A 23,327-nucleotide genomic window follows, 5' to 3' on the forward strand; every position below is an offset into this window, starting at 1 on the left:
ATTTAAAATTTTTGAACCCAATGCACATTTTAAAAATTTTTTTTTTTTATCAGAAAGACGTCAAAACCTGTCAAAAATCAAATTTTTTCTTCAAAATGCGTTAGAAAAAAACGATTTTTTCCATTCTTCTTCATATATTATTCAAAAGATGAAATAAATGTCTTTGGATTTCGCTTTTTGCCTCCTTTTCTCGTATTCGTCTTTCCTTTCGTTTGCCGAAAATGCCGCAATATTATATTGACTTTTGTAATTTTCCCTCCTCTTGGCGACGATGACGGCGGCGTGTATCCAAATAAATGTTGTCTGTGTGCGGTGTGTTGGTTGTGTTTTATTTGGACAATAAACGACGACGACGAGAACGCCCAAATCTTTAGTAGTCGACACTCATGATGAATAAACACGCCAATTAGTCCCGCACAAGCAAAAAAAAAAAAACACAAAATCTTCTCTTTATTTTTCGCTTCTTGACATTAATTTGTTCGTTATTGTCGGTTATATTTTGTATCGTTCGCCATTTCGCCGCGGCGTGTGACTTCTCGTGTTTGTACGTTAATCCAAATCAATTACAATTCCGCAATCCTCGAACATTAATATTTTACGGCTGTTGTAAATAAAGTTGCTTTATTGGTGTTGTTTTGGCTTGGATCATCTGAAAATCCGTTTTAGGGGGGAGGGGGAGAGATAAACAGCGACTTATGTAAATGAAAACGTTCTTTGATTTGGAAATTGCTAATTGGGTTTTAATGTGTTAGGAATTTGCGTAAAATGAAATTTGTGGAAATTTTCAAGGACGTTTCACGAACTCTGAGTTAGTTTCGAGAAATTTTGATGGAGACGTCTGGTATTTTTTTTTCGACGAATATTAATTAGCAAACATGTCTCAGTTTGTTTACCACGCAGTTAATTGCTAATTTCTAATTTATAACTGCCATGTGTCGACGACGCATGATAGCCAGGAGGAAACACGAAGACAACAACGTAATTGTCTCGAGTTTCATAACAACCAGCATCATCATTCATGTCACAAGTATTGTAATTAGATAGCGGGTAAGAGTTACACAATTGGCGCCAATTGTGACGACAATAAATTTTTAATAGTGCAAATTAGTTTCTCGTGAATGGAATTTTCCTTTGCACGTATCATATGGAAACTTTGTAAGACATGTGCAATAAATCGAGACAAATTATATGACAGAAAGTAGGAGACACAAACATCTCTTGTTACAGTAAATCATGATAAATGAAGTTTATTTATAGCTCTTATTTTTATTTTGAGTTTAATGAATGAAATTAAGTTCTCATCTTCTTGTGAGATTTTTAGATTATTTTTCTTTGTTTAAGGCAAAAATTTGAAATTTTATCAAATTTGTATGAAATTTGAGATTTTTGTCAAAGACTTAATTAAATTATTTAAAAAAAAAAAAATAAAATAAATAAAAAAAAAAATTTAAAAAAAAATTAAAAAAAAAAAAATAAAATAAAATTTTAAAAAAAAAAAAAAATAAAATAAAAATTTCAATTAAAATATTAATTAAAAATTAATTAAAATTTAAAAAATTAAAATAAAAAAAAATTTAAATAATTTAAAAAATTTAATATTAATTAAATAAAAGTACCTAATTAAAAAAATTGAAATTTAAAAATTATTTAAAACATTAAAAAAAAAATTTAAATAAATTTAAAAAAAAAAAAAATAAACAATTAATTAAAAAAAATTAAATTAAATTAAAAAAAAAATAAATTAATTTAAAAAAATAAATAATTATAATTTTAAAGGTAATTAATTAATTATTTAAAATTGTGTTTTTGCAAATTATTAAAAAAATATAAAAAAAAAAAATATAATTAAAAAATCAAATCTAAATTTATGAATAATTTATTTTTTAAAAAAAAAAATTTTAAAAAAAATAAAAAAATAATTTTTAATTAAAAATAATAAGATTAAATTATTTAAAAAAAAATTAAATTATTTTAAAATTTATTTTTAAAAAATTAAATTATTTAAAAAAATATAATAATTAAAAAAAAAAAAGTAGAAAATGCGCTCAAATTAATTTTAACCAAAAATTTTTAATCAAATAATTTTTTTTCTATTTTTAGGTTTCATGGATGCGACGAAAGGGTACCGATATCCATCTAATAACGGTCGGTTTGCAGACCTACAGCAGCGATTCACGTTATTCGATAGAGTTTAAGGAGCCAAATGACTGGCAACTTCTCATACAGTACGCGAATGAACGTGACGAGGGAATCTACGAATGCCAAATATCATCCCATCCGCCATTAGTTTACGTAGTACAGTTAACAGTGATAGGTAAGTCTTTCTCTTACATCAAAGAGATTTTCTTCATTATAAATTTTTGTTTGATCACTAAAACACGACAGAAAATGTTTGAAAGGTAAAAAGATCTGAAACACGCACATTTGCCTTGATTAATTATTCCGATATGCAGACAATCAAAATAAATTAATAGGCACGCATGTTTTGTCATATCCGTCAATCTGATCAATTTATTATTTATTCAACCTTTTTTCCTTGAATTGAACCGAAAAATAATTAAAAATAATGACAAAAAGTTCAAATTTGTAACAAAAGTTGGTCAAAAATTAACCTCATTTCAATAAATTTCACAAAAATTCCAATTTTCGATTTTTATCGACAAATGCAAATATTCGAGGATTAAAAAAGAATAAAAAATTACAGAAAACAACAAAGAAGGATTAAAGAATTCGAAATGAAATTTATCTACGTGTACGTGAAGTTGGAAAATGTGCAACAAAAGCAGAAAAAAATCCTGCAAAGCACAAAAAATTCTTTCATCTGCAAATGACGACGACAACGATGCGAGGACAAAAACTCGATATATTTATTTCATGGTTTTTGCTCTCACTCGCATCTCGTATTCGGTGTCGTCGTTGTCATTGATATTTGTTCATGTAAGTAATATGAATGCGAAATTTGCATGCGATTCAATGAGATGACGACGACGTCGTACGCGCGCGACAGAAAGTTTTTCAATTATTTTTCACAAAACTGTCGTTAGCAGAGCAGCGAGAGAGGAACGAAGTTTTTTTTTATGTGAACGAACAATGTTTCGCTGTTGTCATTATTGCTCCTATTGTCTGTCCCAATGCTCTGCTCAAAACACACGGAGTTCAAAGGTGCATGGAAATAAATTTAAACGTTATGACGATTCTTTCGATATTATTTTTTTTTCGATACTGAGGATTTTTTAATTTTTTTCTACTTTTTTAAAATTTTTATTTATTTTAAATTTTAAAATTTATTTTTTTCACTTTAAAAACAATTTTTTTTTAATATTTTACTTTTTGTTTTTTTTTATAAATATTAACATAATTTAATTTTTGATTTTTTAATTAAAATTCATTTTAATGTTTTTTAATTTTAAAAAAATCATATTCTATTTTTCATTTAAGAAAATTTTCAAAATATTTAATTTATAATTATTTTTTATAAATTATTTAAATTTTTATTAAATAATTAAAATATTTTTAAAAAAAATAATTTTTTTAATTTAATTTCAATTTTGATTTTTAATAATTTTTTATTTTTTTTTATTTAATTTTTCATTTTAGAAAATTTTAAAATTTTAAATAAATTTATTTTTAATTAAAATTAAATTTTAAAAAAAATTTTTTTTTTATTTAAAAAATTAATTTTATTTTTTTTTTATTTTTTTTATTTAAAAAATTAAATTTATTTTTTTTTTTAAACCTTTTAAAAATAATTTAATATTTTTTTATTTGAAAGTTTAAATTTTTATTTTTTAATTTCATTTTAGATTTTAATAATTTTTGATTAATTTTTTTAACATTTTTTCATTTGAAAAATTTTTATTTCTATTAAAAATTTATTTAAATTATTTATTTTTTTATTCAATTTTATTTAATTTTTTTAATTATTTAAAAAAAAAATTTTAATTTTTTTTTGAAGAATTTATTATTTTTTTTATAAAGTTTTTTTTTAAAAAAAAATTTATTTTTATTATTTTAAAATTTTTTTTCAACTTATTTTTTTTTATTTGAAAAATAAATTTTTTTCAAAAAAGAGTAATTTTAATTTTTTCAAAATTAATTTTATTATTTAAATTTTTTAAAATTTTAATTTTTTAAACTAATAAATTTGAATAAAATTAATCTATTAAAAAATTTAAAAAAAAAAAAAAAAAATTAAAAATTAAAAATTAAAAAAAAAAGAAAAAAAATTAAAAAAAATAGTAGATGAAAAATTGATTAAACTCACGGTAAAATGGGCGACTTTATCCCCTTTATCCGCTCACTCAGTCTTTTTTGATCAGAAATTCTTCTATTTCTTTTTTTTATTTCATTGCAGTTCAATATTGCAAACATTTTCTGCAGTTTTGCACACACTTCCACAAATGTTCATTAAAATTTATGAATATCATTTGACTTGTCTTTTGTGCTCCTCAGTCTCTGTCTCTCGCAATATTATCTTCCGTTATTGCTGCGGTAATGGCAATCGACAATTGGAACAATAGCAACAATATGTTCCGCCACTTCATTAGACAGATAGTTCATTTTGCCGAGCAAAAAAACACCGTTTTCTCGTGTACTTTATTTTATAATATATTTTGTATGAATTTTGTTATAAATAAATTTTCCAATGTTAGAGAGCGATTTTGTGCGACACAGTGAAGTGGAAATTGTGTGCATATAATGTTCGGGAAATTTTCAGTTCATGTGTCAGGTGCATTATTATTATTCATAATTTATTAACGGAGAGGAAATATTTATGGCATACTCATTGTTACAAAAGGAATTTTACGGGAATTTTAATATTGTTTGTAGTTTTCTACTTATCATGCCCCAAATTCTCTCCGGTAGCAAAAGGTAGTTTGATGTTGTTGTTAATTTGAAAATATTACGAGAGATGAGACACAAAGCTGCTTTTGGCGAAATAAAGTTCGTTAAGGAACAAAGAGTTGCGTTGCAACAAAGAAGTTCTGCGAAGCTTATTTTTATCTCAAAACTTTTCTTAATTATTGAAGTTTATACGTCAGCTCATGTCAAGGAAATTTTCTGAGGTTTCAATCTTTTGAAAATTTATTGAAGCAAGAAATTTTGAGGTTTTCTTTGGGTTGATGTCAAAATAAAATTGGTTTGTTTATTCATTCAACGAATCAAAGCGTCTTTTGTCCAATAAAGCATTCATTTTTAATTGAATTGTTCAAATTGTTTATTTATCTTCGAATTTATTGAAGAAATTTGAAAGTAAGATCCCTTGGCGACGAGGGATATTGACAATTTTATCTTTTGTAAATAATTTTCAAAATTTAATTTTGACTGTAAATGTCAAGTAACAAATAAATACAAATTAATAGTATTTTCGACATTTCCTTTCATTTATTTTTGTGTCAACAAATTTTCAATGGTCCTCTGTTTAATTGATTAAATGTTTTGTATTTTCTTGAGATTGAAATTTAGATTCAATTTCAATTATTTTCATATCTATTTGGGGTAACAATAGTTTCTTTACATGATAAACTTTAGTGAAATCAATGCTTCATATCGAACAAAATTATTTTGAGAGTTTTAAATTTTTGTATGGTTACCCGTTGACTTCGTTCTACCCATCAACAAAAAATTAGCACCTGAAAGTATGCAATCAATTTTATTTGAATAATTTTTTTTATAATTTTTTATTTATTCTAAAGCTTCTCATAGTAACTCTTGATTCATTTTTAAAAAAAAACTAGAAGGAAATATTTGAACTTTAAAAAATTTTTGAATTTTTTAATTATTAATTTTTTAAAAAAATATTTCAAATTTGTTTTGAATAATATTTCAATAAAAAAATTAAAAGTTAAAATAATTTTTACATCTTACGATGTAAATTATTTTTCGAAAATATTTAAAATAAAATTTATATAATTTGAAAATTTTTTAAATTAAATTAAAAATTAAATAAAATAAAATAATAATTTTATTTTTTTTTTAAATAAATTAAAAATAAAATTAAAAAAAAATAAAATTAAATTAAAATAATTATTTATTAATAAAAATAATAATATTTTTAAAAAATATATTAAATAAATTAAAAATAATAATTAATTATAATTATTTAATTTATTTTTAATTAATTAATTTTAATTATTTATTTATTTTTTTTTTTAATTTTTTTAAATTATTTTAATTTAATTTGTTTTATTTTATTAATTATTTAAAAATTAATAAAAATGTAAAATTATTTTTTTTATAAATTTTATTTTAAATATTTAACAAAAATAATTTAATCGTTTGATCTCAGCAATTTTTTTTTGAGTTGAAAGTACTTTTCTTCAGTTATTTATTACCTGAAAGTCGAGACAAAAAATCTTCAATTCTTAATGAGCGTCTTTTACTTACCATGACCTTGTCCTTGAGCATCATCCTTGTCTTTCGTGCTTTCTTGTACACTTGTCAGTTACTTCTTAACAAGAAAAACACACAAAAAATCTTATCTTTGTTCCGTATCACATAAGCGAACACCTTTCTTTTGTATTATTTATGAAGGTTCTTTTACATAAATTATCGCTTTAATAATGTTCCGTAATATATAAATTTTTTTTCAAAGCACTTTTTTCCTCTCTCGGTCCTTTTTATAGTGAAAAACTCTCTTCTTTTCGCACAAACACGCGAGTGATGAATTGATATTACCCGTAAAAGTAAACGTTATTCGCTAAATATTTAATGAGTATGTTTATTTTTATTGCGGAGTGTAAATGAAAGCGTATCATAACATAAGCAAACACTTGTGGCAACAAAAAACGTAATGTATGCTTTAAAACAGAGGACATGATGCTTGTTGTGTACAATGTAATAACAAGTGTTTGCTTTTCCTCCATCTTCGTTAAACATAAGTGTTTCCGTGCAAAGGACTCGTAACTGGGTTAAAACTAAGAGGCGACGGTTTATTCTTTAGGTGTGCAAAATAAGCTTATTCGTTAAAACAAGTTTTTTTTTTTGGAGAACAACAAACATGTGTTTATCATAATTTTAGCAGGAAGTAAAAATATTGTACAAACAGACGCTATTTCAAGTACTGTTTTTGCTTTGGATTGCCTGAAGCCACTAATTTACATGCTCATATATTTCGTGCGTGTGTGTAAAAATGAAAAAGATTTTTTGTTAAAAATTTCTTTTCAATTCGAAATTTTTATACATTCGACGAACGCTACTAATTAAGAATTGAATAAAATTTTCGCTTCAAGTAATTTTTTGAAAAAGTAATTTTTTAATGATAAAATTTAGGTTTAACAAATTTACAAAAAATGTTAATTTTTTTCTTTTTTGCAATTTTTATAATAAAATTTTTCAAAATTAATATAAATTAAATTTAATTTAATCAAAATTATATATTAAATTAAATTAATTCAAATTTTTAAATTTAAAAAAAAAATAATTTATTTTTTAATTAAATTAATTTATTTTAAATTTTTTTAAAATTAATTATTTAGATTTTAAATAATTTTAAAACTTCAGTAAATAAATTTTATTGAATTAAAAATTAAAAAATAAAATTAATTAATAATTAAAAAAAAATAATAATTAAAATAAAAAAAAAATAATTAAAAATAATTAAATATTTTTTTTAATTAAAATTAAAATTAATTTTTTTAATTATTTTTTATTTTTTTATTTGAATTTAATTTAATTTTAATTTAATTTAATGTTAAGTTAATTATAATTTAATTTATTTTTAATTTAATTTTAAATTTATTTTAATTAAATTTTATTAAAATTTAAATTAATTTATAATTAATTATAATTTAATTTTTAATTAATTTTAATTTAATTTCAATTTAATTTAAATTTAAAATAAAAAATTTAATTAAAGAGTGAATTTCATTCCTTTTCAATTTGTAAGGCATTTGAATGTATGAAAAAAGTTGCATTCATGACTCTCTTTTGAATTTCATACGACATCAAACTAATTCTCTTCACAAAACAAATTTTTTTCTTGCTTTAATTTTCTGCCTAATTTCCATCATCCAGACTCGTAATTAATTAAATTTTCTGTGTATATTTTCAGTGCCACGTGTGGAAATTGTTGATGAGCGTGGTCTAGCGACACCCGATAAATTTTACAAGGCTGGCAGTACAATAGAACTGAAATGTGTGATTAGCAAAGTACCGCAACCGACGTCGTACGTAACGTGGAAGCACGGCATACGGATGCTGAATTACGATACAAGTCGTGGCGGAATTAGGTAAGTTTAATCAATTATTTTGTGCAATCGATCCAAAGGAGATGAGAAAAGTTGCACAATAACAACGCATGTTTGTTTTAAAGCGAGCGCCAGAGTCACATGCGAACCAAGTAAAGGCATTTAGTAACCGACCACTGTTGGTGCGGTTTTGTGTGTTTTTAGCCTTTTGTAACGAACGGAGTGCAATTGCGTGTGCATTTTAATTAAAACTTTCGGAAAAAAGTTGAGTTTTGCGTAGAAATCCGACAAAATATCGAGAACAAATTAGTTTAATTACTACAAGAAAATTTTGTTTTCAAAAAGTTTTCTGTGGAAATGGAAATAATAAATGTTGGGCTTGATTAACTTTGAAATTTGAATGGCATTCGGAAGAAAAAAATATTGTTGCTCTTTTGAAGCATTTTAAATGCTGAAAAAAGTAGCTAGTTTTTTTTGGTTTAAAAAAAAGAGTAAGAGATAAATTTTAAATAAAAAAAAATTTTAAATAATAATATTGTAATGTAGATAATTCTAAAAGAATTTAAAATTTAATCTTTTAAAAAAATTAAAACTATTTTTTTAATTTTTTGTTTAAAATTCTTATTTTTGAAAATATTTTAAGAAAAAGTTTCTTTCAGTTAAAAATTTTCAAATTTTTACTAATTTTGTTTTTTTTTTCATTTATTATTATTTTAAAACTATATTTAAAGTTATATGTTTAGCGTAAAAAAAATTAAAAAAAAAAAATTAGAAAATAATTTAAAAAAATTAAAAAAAAAAAATTAGAAAATAATTTAAAAAAATAAAAAATTTAACAAAATTATTAACTTTTAAAATAAAACACTTCAAATTACTCTTTTCTTAATTTATCTTTAAGTTTCATTTTTTACATCACGGTATTAAATAAAAGCGCCCTCTTACAGAAAATTTTTCGCGCCATCAATTTCCCGCCAATTTTGTAAAAGATCAATAAATAATTTTAGTTTTAAATAATTTTGTTCTGAATTTTGAAAGATTTTTTCTAAATTTAATTTTTTAAGTAAAAAAAGGTTAATTTAAAAATTAAAATATTTATTTAAATTTAATTATTTTAATCAACATTTCAATAAGAAACGTCTTATTAGAGATATTTTTAATTAATTGAAACAAGCTTAATTTTTAAATTTTTTTTTAACTTTATTTTTTTTTGTTTATTTTAATAAGATATACTTTAATAAAAAATTATAATTTTTTATATTTTTATTAAAAAAAAAAAATAAAAAAATAAAATAAAAAAAAATAAAAAAAATGTTCTCATTTCATATTTAATTTTTATTTTTTTCCAAACTTGTTCTACAATTCTTCAATTCTTAAATTAGATGTTATTTTTTTCCTATTGCAATTTTGTAACTTCCAAACACGAACTAAGATCATCTTCGAAAGAAAACCCCGACTTTTGTGTATACGATTCCGTACTTGTTTGTGACTTTGCACTGTTTTTCTGCCGATTCGTTTGCACATTCACGTTATATTTCTGATACGACAACATTGTTTGCGCTGATGTCGTTGCACATTTCCTCAAATTCGCCAACTGAATCGCTTTTTTACGAATATCCCAAATATTCCACATATATCGCTCATCTTTGTGATACGGGATCGGATGAAGCTCCGTTTGAACTTCTTGATCGTTTGTTTGTTTAACCAACTCACAACTTCCCTCGTCAACTTTGGAGCTACAAACTTCGAAACTCTTCATTTGATCGTAAATGTCTAACAAGCGAATAAGTTCAATTCGATTTTTGGCTGTTTCGATTATTTTGTACATTAATTTTTCGGGCGTATCTTCGAACATCAGAGCTACTTCGGGTGAACTAAAGGCGTAATTTGCATTGCGATAAACAATTATTCCCGTTTCGGGAAGTCCTGGGATTAAAATGCCTCGACCTTGGGACAACATCCAGGTACAAAATCCGTAATATTCGAGTTTCATTTTTTTGTTGTACGGTTGAACGGAGCAATTATCGCCCAAGAGTGAAATTTTTTTGTCTTTGTAACGAGCGGATCGTTCTTCGTCGGTTTCAATGACACTATCTCCTAATAGTTTATAAGCTATCTCATCGCAACAAACAGCTTTCTCACTTAATTGCAACAGTTGATTGTTAATTTGATTTATTTCGGACAACAAATAAATATTATTCTGCAATCGACTCCAACATTTACTTAACTCAGCGAATTTAGGCTAAAAAAAATTTCAAAATAATTCAAATTTCGCATGAAAAAAATTAATACTCACAAAAACTTTTTCCGTTGGAATTGCTGTTCGAAATTGCACCGTTTCATGAATCAATTTCAGGGTCTCGTTATATCGATGGTTGTTTTTGTCGATATCCAGTTTGACATTTTCCAAGAACTCACTCAATTTGCGGGTAAAAATTTCGTGTTGGCGATTCATGATGAGGGAATTTTTTACTGTTTCAAAGTCTTCTGCAGTGACATTTTGCGGAAGTAAAACGATTATTTGACGATTTTTGAAGTCGTTGGAAATGGCGGAACTTATAGCGCTCGTGAGGAGATTGATTCGATCCAAAATTTCACATAAAGTTATTTGAAGGATTGATTTTGTGGATTCGTAAGATTGTTCGAGGATTTGAGGTACTAAAAATAAAAAAAAAATATTTTGATTTTTTACAAAATTGGCGGGAAATTGATGGCGCTAAAAATTTGCTGTAGAGGGCGCTTTTATATTTAATACCGTAAAGTAGATAATGATAAGAGAAAAAAAAATAGTTGAAATTCCCTGAAAATCCCTTGAGAGTTAAATTTGACCCGGTTTTTACCCATAAGATCCTTAAAAAAATTACAGGATTGAAAATACTTTCAGTCAAAAAAAAAATTAAAAGCTTTTGCTTAAGTTAAAGTCAAAATTAAGTTGAAAAGCTAATAAAGCTAATTTACTCTAATTTAAGTCAATTCAGTCAAAATTCTTAAAAACTTTATTTTTTCAAAAAATTTTTAAATTTTGAAAAATTTTTCATGAAAAATTTGAAATCTTTGGAAAAATAAAAAAATTGGAAAAATTTTATGAAAAATTGTTCGAAATTAAAAAAAAATAATTTTTTGAAAAAAAAAATTTTTTTTAATTTTGACTTAATTGACTTAAGTAAAAGTAAATTAGCTTTTAAGTCAACTTAATTTTGACTTTTACTTAAGCAAAAGCTTTAAATTATTTTTTTTGACTGAAAGTATTTTGGACCCTGAAAAACTTACACTCCATTAAAGTAATTGATGAATTTCCCGCATCTTGATTAAACAAAATGATCCCTGTTACAATTTCACGAATTTCTACAAGAGAATTGACTCTGTCATTCTTGTTCAGTGCAATGAAATTTTCAATATCCACTCGAGACATCACAGAATGCAAAGCATTAGAAGTTTCCGTCAATATTAACGAATCATTCGGATTTCCAAGGGAACTCTTTGTGATAATATCGATGATGATTTTTTTTATCAACTCGTCTTGATCATCGCGCGATACAACTTCTGCCTCGGTGATTTCCTTCGTGATTGTTGCTGTTTTCGCCATCATTTGTTTCATGTAGTTTCCAATTATTTCATCGCGTTCTATGAAATTTTCGAAAAAGTACGCTTGCATCTTCAAAGCAACTGTAGAGGGCGCTGATTGATCGCAAATTTTCGCAATGCAACGGTCGATGAACTCTTCAATTAAATTTCGATTAATTACGGATTTGGAAAAGTCAACGCTGTTGTTGAGCGATAACAAGTCAACGACATATTCGACGAAAGATTTTTCAATGCCTTTGACATTTTGATCGTCTAATTCGCGAATTATTTCACGCACAATGTTTTTTGTCAAGTTACTTGAGTTTAATTGTAATTTCTTTATTTTAAGGGCCATTGTTGTTTCAAGAGGCTTTTTCACAGAAATTGTTTAACGCCGAATGTCGTAAACACGGTTTTTGAGACAAATTATTTATTTATGTTGCTTGGTAACGAACGCGTTTTGTTTTGTAAAGTACCGTAATGTGGATAATACTAAAAAGAAAAATAATTAAAATGAAACGAAAAAAATTAAAAGTTTAATTAAAATTAAAAAATTAAATTTACATTAAATTATTTAAATTAAATAAGCAATTAACTAAATTAATTTAATAAATAAAATTAATAATTTAAAAAAAAATTATTTAAAAAAAATAAATAATTAATTAATTAATTAATTAAATTTATTAAAATTATAATGAAATTAAATTGAAACAAAAATAATTTTAATTTTTTTAAATTTTTTAAACCATTTTTAGTTATATTTTTAACCAAAAATTAAATAAAATAGATTTGAAATAAAAATATATAAAATTACAAAACTACATAAAATTTTAAAATTTCAGTTAAAAATTTTCAAAAATTAAATTTAAAACAAAAAATGTGAAGAAAACGAGTTTAATTTCAATTTTTTTTAAAAGAACATATTTTTAAATTCTGTTAGAATTATCTACATTACGGTATATTAATATGCATTACCCGTAGACTTCGTTCTTCGTTACCCGTCAAATTTGTTTTTTTTTAAATAAAAATTAAAAAATAATAAAATAATTAATTAAAATTAAAAAAAAAATTCCTTAAAAATTTTAATTAAAATAATTTAATTTAATAAATTAATTTTAAATTAATAAATAAATTAATTAATAATAATTAAATTAAATTAAAAAAAAATATTAAAATTAAAAAATAATTTTTACTAAAAAATTAATTAAAATTATTTTTTTAATATTTAAAAAAATTGAAAAACTAACTCTATTTAAAAAAAAATAACGTTTTTTCAATTATTTCCTTTATTAAAAAAAAGAAGATCTCTTTAAATCCCAAACACTTCGACCTATATTTCAAAAAAAAAAATCTAAAAATACCTTTAAATTTGTTTGATTTTTCTACCGCTTTCAATCACTTAATGATAAATTGCCATCACTCAAACGCAAAAACTCGTAACACCTGTTCAAAATAATATCCTTAAAAGCCCAATTTTATCTTTTTTTTCGTTTCTCGAACAAATAATCGGAAAACTCGATCACTGCACACAACTCAAAAAAAAATACAATAACGAAAAAATGAGTGTAAATTTACGCTTATGACAGCATATGATGGAAACCATTAAAAACAAAATAATAAAGTCTCGTTTTTTATATTGTTTCGCTTTATGCCTCGCTGTGTGTGTTGCATTCTCAATAACGTCAACAACATCGTCGTCGTCGTCGTTGTCATCATCATCATCTCCTCTGCCATTGTACGACGCGTCGTCGTCGTTGTCGTGCATGTTTGTTATGATAACAATAATAATAATAATAATGTTCATCGGCTTGTTGTCACAATGAATAAATAAACGATTTTCCCATTTAGTTGTTTTATGCGAACGGAGATGTCTGCCTGCCATGCCTTTCCATTTTATTATGATCAATATAAAGATAATGTGCGGTAACCAGATGTTTACTTGATCGGAAATCTCATTTTTTCTAAAAAAATTCATAAAAAATTTAATTTTATCGAAAATCCACAAAAATCTTATTTTGAGCTCCAATTTCGATTTTCGAAAAAAAAAAAAAAAATCGTGGGACTCCCTGATTGTTTAGATTTTTCAATTTCAAGAAAATACTTGACAAAACGAGCAGTGATGTGAAAATGTTTTTATATTGACTTGCTATCGATGGGAGTTTGAGGAAAAGTGTAAACAATAAGGTTTTGTTGCAACAATCGTGGTAATGGTAGATGATGACTGTGATGACGACAACAGCAACAACGATGATGATGAAAAATGTAGTTTGAAGGAAAATAATAATGGAGAGTGGAAAAAAATCTGTAATAATAGTAGAAATCATAAAATAGATGACTTGACATGAAATTATTGTGCAAAGAGAAAACGAGTAAAGAGGTTGTAATAATAAGTGCATTTGTGAATCAATGATGCAAACATAAAGTATGAGATTGAAATTGTTATTAAAAGTCATTTTTTTTCTGATTTGTTCTGAGATTTTTATAAGTTTTCTGATAATTTTGTCAAATTTTTATTTTTTTTTTGATTATTAAAATAATGAAATGAATAAAATAAAATTTTTAGGATTTATTTTTCTATTTTTAAAAAAATCTTTTTTGGTTTAATTTTCTTTGCAATTTGGATTTTGGAACTTTTTTGGATTAATCTTTAACGTAAAATGTTTTCATTAATAAAAAATTATTTGCATTAAATTTAATTTTTTTTTCATTTATTTTGCTTAAAAATATGTTCGTCTTGTTTAGCCATTATTTTTTTTATTTTATACATGAAAAAATTATCATAAATTTATAAAATAAAGTAAAAAATTAAAATTATTTAAAATTAATTCAATAAAAATAGAGAAAGTAGTCGTCTTAAGAACGACATACATATACCGCATTTCGATGTTATATATCTACGCTGTTTTGTACTACTTATTTCATAATTTCGTACTCCTCATGACCCTTTTGCAATTTCAAACACATTCAAAACAAAACTATATCAAAGAAAAAATTTTTTTCAGTTTCAATTTTTTGGCAGTTTTAAGTTATAAAATGATTAAAAATGATAAATTAGAGCCCTCTGACAAATTTCTATCCATTTGGAGCAAGATTTGACAAAAATAGCTTTGACACAGTTTTTGACAGTTTTTTTGCTCTTGATTTAGTTTTTAAAACAAAACTATGTCTTTTTTTCAGTTTCAATTTTTTGGCAGTTTTGAGTTTAAAATGATTAAAAATGATAAATTAGAGCCCTCTGACAAATTTTATCCATTTGGAGCAAAACAGTTTTTGACACAGTTTTTTTGCTCTTGATTTAGTTTTTAAAACAAAACTATGTCAAAGAAAAAATTTTTTTTCAGTTTCAATTTTTTGGCAGTTTTGAGTTATAAAATGATTAAAAATGATAAATTAGAGCCCTCTGACAAATTTCTATCCATTTGGAGCAAGATTTGACAAAAATAGCTTTGACACAGTTTTTGACACAGTTTTTTTGCTCTTGATTTAGTTTTTAAAACAAAACTATGTCAAAGAAAAAATTTTTTTTCAGTTTCAATTTTTTGGCAGTTTTGAGTTATAAAATGATTAAAAATGATAAATTAGAGCCCTCTGACAAATTTCTATCCATTTGGAGCAAGATTTGACAAAAATAGCTTTGACACAGTTTTTGACACAGTTTTTTTGCTCTTGATTTAGTTTTTAAAACAAAACTATGTCAAAGAAAAAATTTTTTTTTCAGTTTCAATTTTTTGGCAGTTTTGAGTTATAAAATGATTAAAAATGATAAATTAGAGCCCTCTGACAAATTTTTATCCATTTGGAGCAAGATTTGACAAAAATAGCTTTGACACAGTTTTTGACACAGTTTTTTTGCTCTTGATTTGACAAATTTATTTAGTTTTTAAAACAAAACTATGTCAAAGAAAAAATTTTTTTTCAGTTTCAATTTTTTGGCAGTTTTGAGTTATAAAATGATTAAAAATGATAAATTAGAGCCCTCTGACAAATTTCTATCCATTTGGAGCAAGATTTGACAAAAATAGCTTTGACACAGTTTTTGACACAGTTTTTTTGCTCTTGATTTAGTTTTTAAAACAAAACTATGTCAAAGAAAAAATTTTTTTTCAGTTTCAATTTTTTGGCAGTTTTGAGTTATAAAATGATTAAAAATGATAAATTAGAGCCCTCTGACAAATTTCTATCCATTTGGAGCAAGATTTGACAAAAATAGCTTTGACACAGTTTTTGACACAGTTTTTTTGCTCTTGATTTAGTTTTTAAAACAAAACTATGTCAAAGAAAAAATTTTTTTTCAGTTTCAATTTTTTGGCAGTTTTGAGTTATAAAATGATTAAAAATGATAAATTAGAGCCCTCTGACAAATTTCTATCCATTTGGAGCAAGATTTGACAAAAATAGCTTTGACACAGTTTTTGACACAGTTTTTTTGCTCTTGATTTAGTTTTTAAAACAAAACTATGTCAAAGAAAAAATTTTTTTCAGTTTCAATTTTTTGGCAGTTTTGAGTTATAAAATGATTAAAAATGATAAATTAGAGCCCTCTGACAAATTTCTATCCATTTGGAGCAAGATTTGACAAAAATAGCTTTGACACAGTTTTTGACACAGTTTTTTTGCTCTTGATTTAGTTTTCAAATCAAAAACATGTCAAAGGATTTTTTCAATTTCATTTTTTTATGCCCAGAGACCCTTAAGTGCTTAAATAACTAAGAATTACTTACAAAAATTTTGGGGCACACCGGAACACACACACACACGACAAGTCGAGTTTAATACCGCATTTTTCTTCGAAATGCGGTAAAAAATAATTTTTTAAAATATTCATAAAATTTTTAATTTTTCATTAAAGTATTATTTGTTTCATTATTTTAATTTTTTTTTTAGATTATTTATTTTAATTGAAAAAATTATTTTTTTATTTTTTTTCTTATGGAAGAAAATTTATTAAATTAATAGTTTGAACTTTTTTAATTATTTATTTTTTTTTTTTATTTTTTATTTTATTTCCTTTTTCTTTTTAGGTATAAAAAATTAATAAAAATTGAAAAAAAAAAATTAATTAAAATCTATTTATAATAAAAATATTTCAACCTTTGAAAAAATAATTCCGTTTTATAAATTTACAGTCAATCCCATTTTTTAAAAAAAACTTCTATTCAACGCATTTTTTTCTATTACAATCCTTTTCATCAAATTTTTCAACTTCTCTCCTAAGCCTTCTATTATTTCAAAAACCTTGCTCTGATGTCCATTTGGCGTCGTCGCGTAGCAGCAACATAAAAACATCACTCGCCGAATACGTGATGGGTATTAATTATTTTTTTGTGTCATTTTTTCCGCCTCTCTGTTCATATATTTATTTTACGAGACGACTGGGTTGTTTTCTTTGGCTTAATTAATTATTTTTTTTTTGTTGGTGCCCTGCAATGCAGTGATATTCGCCATTTGATCGCCTTCCGGGTAACAGCGAAAAAAAAATGAGCATACCCGAAAAAAAAAGTATTTTTTTATAATTATCGTTGATGGACTCTCGCTTTATTACGAAGAAATTTTATTTTTAGAAATCTTGTTAAGATATTAATTTATTTTTTTTTTCTCCGCAGTGTAAAAACAGACCTAAATACGGGAGGAGCTGTCAGTAGATTGTACATAGCGAATGCGAATCGACAGGATTCGGGAAACTATACTTGCTCGTTGGCTGACGTGGCGCTCACAACGGTAGCAGTTCACGTGTTGAATGGTAAGCTTTTGTTTTTTCTGAATTTCTTTAAAGGACCCTTCAGATGTATTTTAATTAAAATCCACTTGAGCGCACAAAAACAGGAGTTTTCCATTAAATTAAAAAAAAATGCATCAAGTATCTAATTAAAATTTTATGTTGTTGTGCATAAGTAGCTGAGAGCGAGTATTTTTATCATTAACTCCATTTTTTCAACTTTTCAACTTTTTTTTTTCAAGCGGGTGAAAATCCTGCTGCAATGCAGACTGGAGGCTCGTCGCCGAGTTGGACACCGTTAACGAGTGTCATGTTGTTGTGTGTCATCCTTATGCAGTTGCTTCATCAACGGTGACCAGAATTTTTTTCGACAAATTTTTCAACAAGCTTAGCGGCATCGACAGCTACACGAAAATGCAATAAGCTGGCAACGGATGCAATATCAGTTGACTTTCATCATCATCGTCATCAGCAATCCGGATTAAAAATGTACGTATTTTTATTTCATAAAATTACTTTGTTACCGCTCAGAGGGGTTTATGGATGACAAAAAAAAAATGGCATCAAAGCACGATTTTGATACAACGCCGGATATTTCAACATGTTCTAATTTTTTTTGTTGTGTTGTCGAGACCCAAATTGCACAAAAAAAAAACGGGAAATGAAATCCAAAACAATTAAAGTGCAGGGGAATGTGTTTGTGCAAGAGAATCGTTAAATGTCACATTTTTCGTTATAAAAATATTTACAGACAATAGTCTCGTGCTATTTTTGTGAGGGTTGTGTCGTTTCGTTTCTAAATAAAAAAAAACATTTTTAGACAATTAAAGATATTTTAAAGTTTTCATATAGCAAAAAAATCTAAGCGGATTTTTATTTTTTTTAAATATTTGTTTTGTTTTTTTTATTAATATTTTTTATTTTAATTTTTTATATTTAATTATTATTAATATTTTTTGAATTAAAATTTATGTTTTTTAATTTATTTTTTTTTAAATTTATTTTTTTTATTTTTCTTCAGAGAATTTTATTAAATCTTAATTTTTTATTGATATTAAAATTTTATTTTAAGTTTTGAATTAAAATTTAATTTTTCTTTTTAAATTTATTTTTAATTTTTTTTTTAAATTATTTTTAATTTTTTAAATTTTTTTAAGGTTTTTTTTAATTTTTTTATTAATATTTTCATAACAAAAAAATTATTATTTTAAAATTTTGAGATCTTATTTTTTTTACTTTTTAAATTATAATTTAATTATTTTTAAAAATATTTTTATATTTTTTTAAATATATTTTCAAGTTGATAATTTTTTTTTTGAATTTCTACAACATTTTTATTATTCTTTTAATTTATTTTTTTTATTCATTTTTTGTATTTAATTTTTTTGATTGAAATTTTGGGATTTTAATTTTTTTTACTCTTTTTAATGAAAATTGAATTATTTTTTTTTAATTTTTTTATTTATTGTTTATTTATTTTACTTTATTTTTAAATCATTTTTATATATCATTTTAATTTTTTTTTATTAATATTTTCTTTTTTTAATTTTTTTTACATTAAATTTTGATATCTTAAAATTTTATTTTTCTCTTTTCAATTAAAATTTATTTTTAATTATTTTTCTAAATTTTTATATTAATAATTTTATATTTTTATGAAATTTTAAAGATTTTTTTTCATATTAATTTTTTTTAAATTTTAAAAATTAACAAAATTAGTTTTTAATTTATTTTTTAAAATTCAAAATATTTTTTTTTTATTATTGACTGACAAAAACGAGCAAATTTTCAAATTTTTTCTTCATAAAAATTCTTTAAAATGCGATAAAAAATTGCAGTCCTCGCCGAGTGTAACACAAGCAATAAATGTAGAAATTTTTTCAAGCAATTTTTTTCTGCAGATAACTGAAAAAAAAACTAATATGTTAAACGATACAAAACAACATGTTCCGAAAAAAAAATGCCAGTGGCAAAAAAATCGCATCTCGACAAAAATATTCTCTCTCTCGCAACATTTACGGTCCAGTTATATTTTAAGGGACAGCATGTCACACAAACAGTCGACGCATAAGAACTATTAGCAAAGAGCAAAAAAAAAACCGGAGAAAAATGTAAAACCGTGTCAAGCAAAAGAGAGAAATAACCATTAAAAGTCGTCCTTCGTAAGTGACATGCAACGTATTTATTTTACGTCACACGAATGCAGAGAAAAAAGGATAACAGTCCAATTTAGACAAAAAAAAACACATTTTAAACGATTGCCATGGAAAAAAAGCAATACAAAAATAGTAAATTGCGTGTGTCACAATGACATGTTTGACTCGCAAAAAAAAAAACGGAGAGAAAGGAAGAAAAACCACAAGATCAGTTATAATGAAAAAGAATGAATGGAATATTTTTTCTACTGTGTTCGACTTTTTTTTTTGTTTAGAATTTTCCTTTTTTGCGTACTTTTTTTTTTGTTTTGACATGAAACATGGGAAACCATTCAAAATCAACAGTCGATAAAAAGTGTATTCACAAAAGTTGTTTGTTTATAAAAATGTTCAGTTCAGACGACAAAAATACAAAAGAAAGAAGGAAAAAATTGAATCATCAGTCACATGAATATTCGAGCAAAATTTAAGCAAACAAACGCTCGAAATGGGACTTTTTTTGCAAAGCTGGCTTGAAAAATTGAATCGTTTGATCAAACTTTGTTTTTGCGCTTTTCATCAATCATCGAGTATTCAACGTTTACAAAGGAGTGTATTAAAAATCGTAATAAAGTGAGCAACAGTGGATTTTTGTGTTGCTTTAGTTTTTATTTATTGATTTTTTTTTAGAATTTTAGTTTTTGGGTTAAAATTTAAAAAAATTATTTAGAGGAAAAAATTGCTTTAAATATTTAATGTTAAAAAAAAATTAAAAAAAAAAAAAAAAAAAAAAAAAAAAAAATTAAATTTAAAAAAAAATAATTTTTCATTTTTTTTTAAATATTTATTAAATTTGAGGCTTATTTATTTGATCAATTAATTTTTTTCTTAATAAAATAATTATTTTATTTAAATTATTTTAAATATTATTATAATTTATTTAAAAATAAAATAATATTTGTTTTAAAAAAAAATTAAATTAATTAATTTTTTTTTTAAATATTTTTATTTATAAAATTTTAATTTTTATTTATAAAATATTTTAATATATTCAAAAAGAATTTAATTAAATTATTTTAAAAAAAATATGAAATATAATTAAATTAAAAAAATAATTCAAGTTTAACCAAATAAATAAAATTAATTATTTTTTATGAAATCAATTTTAAACTTTCTATCAAAAAAATTTTATTTTTTTTAATTAATTAATTTTTAATTAATTGATAAATAATGAAAAATTTAAATTAATTTATAAATTTTAAATTAAATAATTTTTTTTAATAATTTACTTAATTATTTTTTTTTTTTAATTTTATTTTATTTATCAATTAAATATTCTTATTATATTTATCAATTAAATTAAATATTTTTGTAATAATTGTTTTTTTTTGTTCATAATAATTTCCATTGATTTTTTTCGTCTCACATTTTTTTTTTTATTTTTTATAATGCAAATGACTCGCAATTAACATTATTTAAAACCAAAACTTTTTTTATAAAATAATTTCTAATGCAACGAACTTTCTCAATGAATAAAAAAAGCTCATTAAGAAGTTTAGGCGGGAGTTCAAACAAACACTTTACGCATTTTTATGAGTTCTGTCAAGTGCCAGACATCCCTGAAGGACCACAAGTGTCATTTTACGTCGCTGTTTCGCAAATTCAATCACGTAAGAATCCTTCGAGACACTCACGAGGCGTTAAAAATACTTTTTTTTAAGTCTTCCCTCTACCCACATAAAACTGAAGAAAAATTACGTCTGTTCTCATTTCAAGCGTTGAGAAAGATTTTAGCAAAAAAAAAAGAGAAGTTCAAACAAGTAAACATTTCAAACGAAAAATCCGTAATTTTCCTATACAAACAAATTTATTATCGTGAATCTTCTTTGAAAATAATTTCGCATTGTAAATTATTTCATGATGCGTCGCCGCTGATAAATGGCAAAAGTATCAAAGTTCAAACTTGGTTAACTTTTTTTTTCGGGGCGCCATATGGTCTGCTACTCTTTTTTTTTTGGCGCAAAATAAATAAATGTGTTGCCTTTTATCGCCACTTACGCAGCAACAACGTTCCATTTTTATGACATATTTTCCCGAACGCGACTGACATTGCAGGCTGTAACGACGAAAAAAAATTCGATCATAAATATTTCAATCGGTCTGCAGAACAAAACCCAACAATGCTGTTCCGGGTCCAAAAAGTCATAAATAACACAACGATCTATCATAAAATATAAAATAAACAAGATGATCTTGTCTTAAATTACGTTTGTCGTCCCTTTTTTTAACCGAAATTTTCGTCGAAATGATTTTCATGATTGACAAGAATTTCTTTGTTGTTATTTTTGTTTTCTCGAGTATTTTGTAAGGGCGCCAAATTTTTCGTTTACAAAAAGATTCAAGTTATTACGATATGACAAAGATACGAATTTCAAACCAAAACTATTTAAAGCATTTCCATTTATTGTTGTAACTTTGGTGAATAAAAATTTTTGTCTGAATAATTTTCCGTATAAAAAATGTTACAGACAATAGCGATATATAGACATAAAGAGTCGAGGGACAGTAAACCCAAACTTTTGTAATATATAACTTTGTTCTCTCTCTTAATATAGTGAAATATATGGGAGATGAGGATTGTCTCTGTTTCCGGCAGTAGACAACTGACGATATACCTACATAACCTTTTTAGTTTACTTTTTTTTTGTATATTTTATGTTTGAGTATGAAAAATAGAATGAAAAATTTTGTAAATTATTTTCATACAATTTTCGAAGCCTTTTTTACAAATAATCATAATTTTTGAAATTTTTTTCGAAGTTAAAAAATTTTCGAAATTTTTATAAAATTATTAGAATTTCGAAAATGTTGCTTCAAATATTCAAAAATATTTTTGGAACTTCAAAAAAAATTTTTTTTTTCAATTTCCAAAAATATAGAAAACTGAATTATTAACTTATCGTATTTTCGAAAATAATTCTACAAAGAACACAAATTTTAGAAAAATATTCTATGAGGCTCTGAAAATTTCGAAATTTGAAATTTCGAAATTTTCAAAAATTCAAATTTTTTCCAAATTTTTTCGAAAATTTGTGAAAAATTATTTTCAAAACTCGTTAAATCTTTTCTTTTTGAAAAATTTTTTCGAAAATTTTCCAAATTTTCTTTTTCAAAAAAAATTGTAGACCAGTTTTCGAAAATTTGTAAAAGTAATTTTCAGTATTCAACATATTTTTGAAATTGAAAAATGTGTAGGTTATTTTTCGAAAATTCGTTTAATGGATTTTCGAAATTCTGAGATTAATTTACAATTTTTTTTAAAAATTTCGAAATTGAGAATTAAAATAATTTCTCAAAATTTTTAGACCTTCGCAGAACATTTTTCGAAGATTTATTTTCGAAAATTTAAAAAATTAGTTTTCAAACTTTTTTTTAATTTTCGAAAAGTATTTTATTAATTTTTTTCGAATTTAAAATTTTTTAATATGAGATATTATTTAATATGGGATAAAAAGTAACGCCTGTGCCTGCTTTTGATAAATTGACGATTAAAAAGGGCGTTTGACACTTCAATCAATAATATTTTAAACCCAACTCTTTTCTCAAAGTAAATAAGATGAATGATATCGACGACTTGTTCAATCTTTTTCCCAACAACAAAAAAAAAAAAAAAAATTCACCATTAAATCGTTTTATAAATAGCTCGAACAATATTTGACTTTAAAC

At 23.9% G+C, this 23,327-nt stretch overlaps 2 protein-coding genes across 2 annotated transcripts in view; one reads left to right on the top strand and one right to left on the bottom strand.

Moving 5' to 3' along the window:
- The window catches only part of LOC134837870 (peroxidasin), a 28,379-nt gene extending 10,558 nt beyond the window's left edge, over positions 1-17,821 (top strand). The window contains exons 3-6 of the mRNA XM_063853262.1: positions 2,101-2,314; positions 8,054-8,231; positions 17,354-17,490; positions 17,709-17,821. Of these exons, the coding sequence (XP_063709332.1) occupies positions 2,101-2,314; positions 8,054-8,231; positions 17,354-17,490; positions 17,709-17,821 (642 nt within the window). The remainder of the gene's footprint in view (positions 1-2,100; positions 2,315-8,053; positions 8,232-17,353; positions 17,491-17,708) is intronic.
- Positions 9,583-12,105, bottom strand: LOC134828126 (cilia- and flagella-associated protein 206). The gene is made up of 3 exons (XM_063841098.1): positions 11,457-12,105; positions 10,483-10,844; positions 9,583-10,428 (listed from the first exon to the last, which is right to left on the bottom strand). Exons 1-3 carry the CDS (start codon positions 12,103-12,105, stop codon positions 9,583-9,585), a joined length of 1,857 nt encoding a protein of 618 aa, XP_063697168.1.
- Positions 17,822-23,327: the final 5,506 nt, after the last annotated feature.

This window comes from Culicoides brevitarsis, chromosome 1 (genome assembly GCF_036172545.1).
Source record: "Culicoides brevitarsis isolate CSIRO-B50_1 chromosome 1, AGI_CSIRO_Cbre_v1, whole genome shotgun sequence".
NCBI lineage: Eukaryota > Metazoa > Arthropoda > Insecta > Diptera > Ceratopogonidae > Culicoides > Culicoides brevitarsis.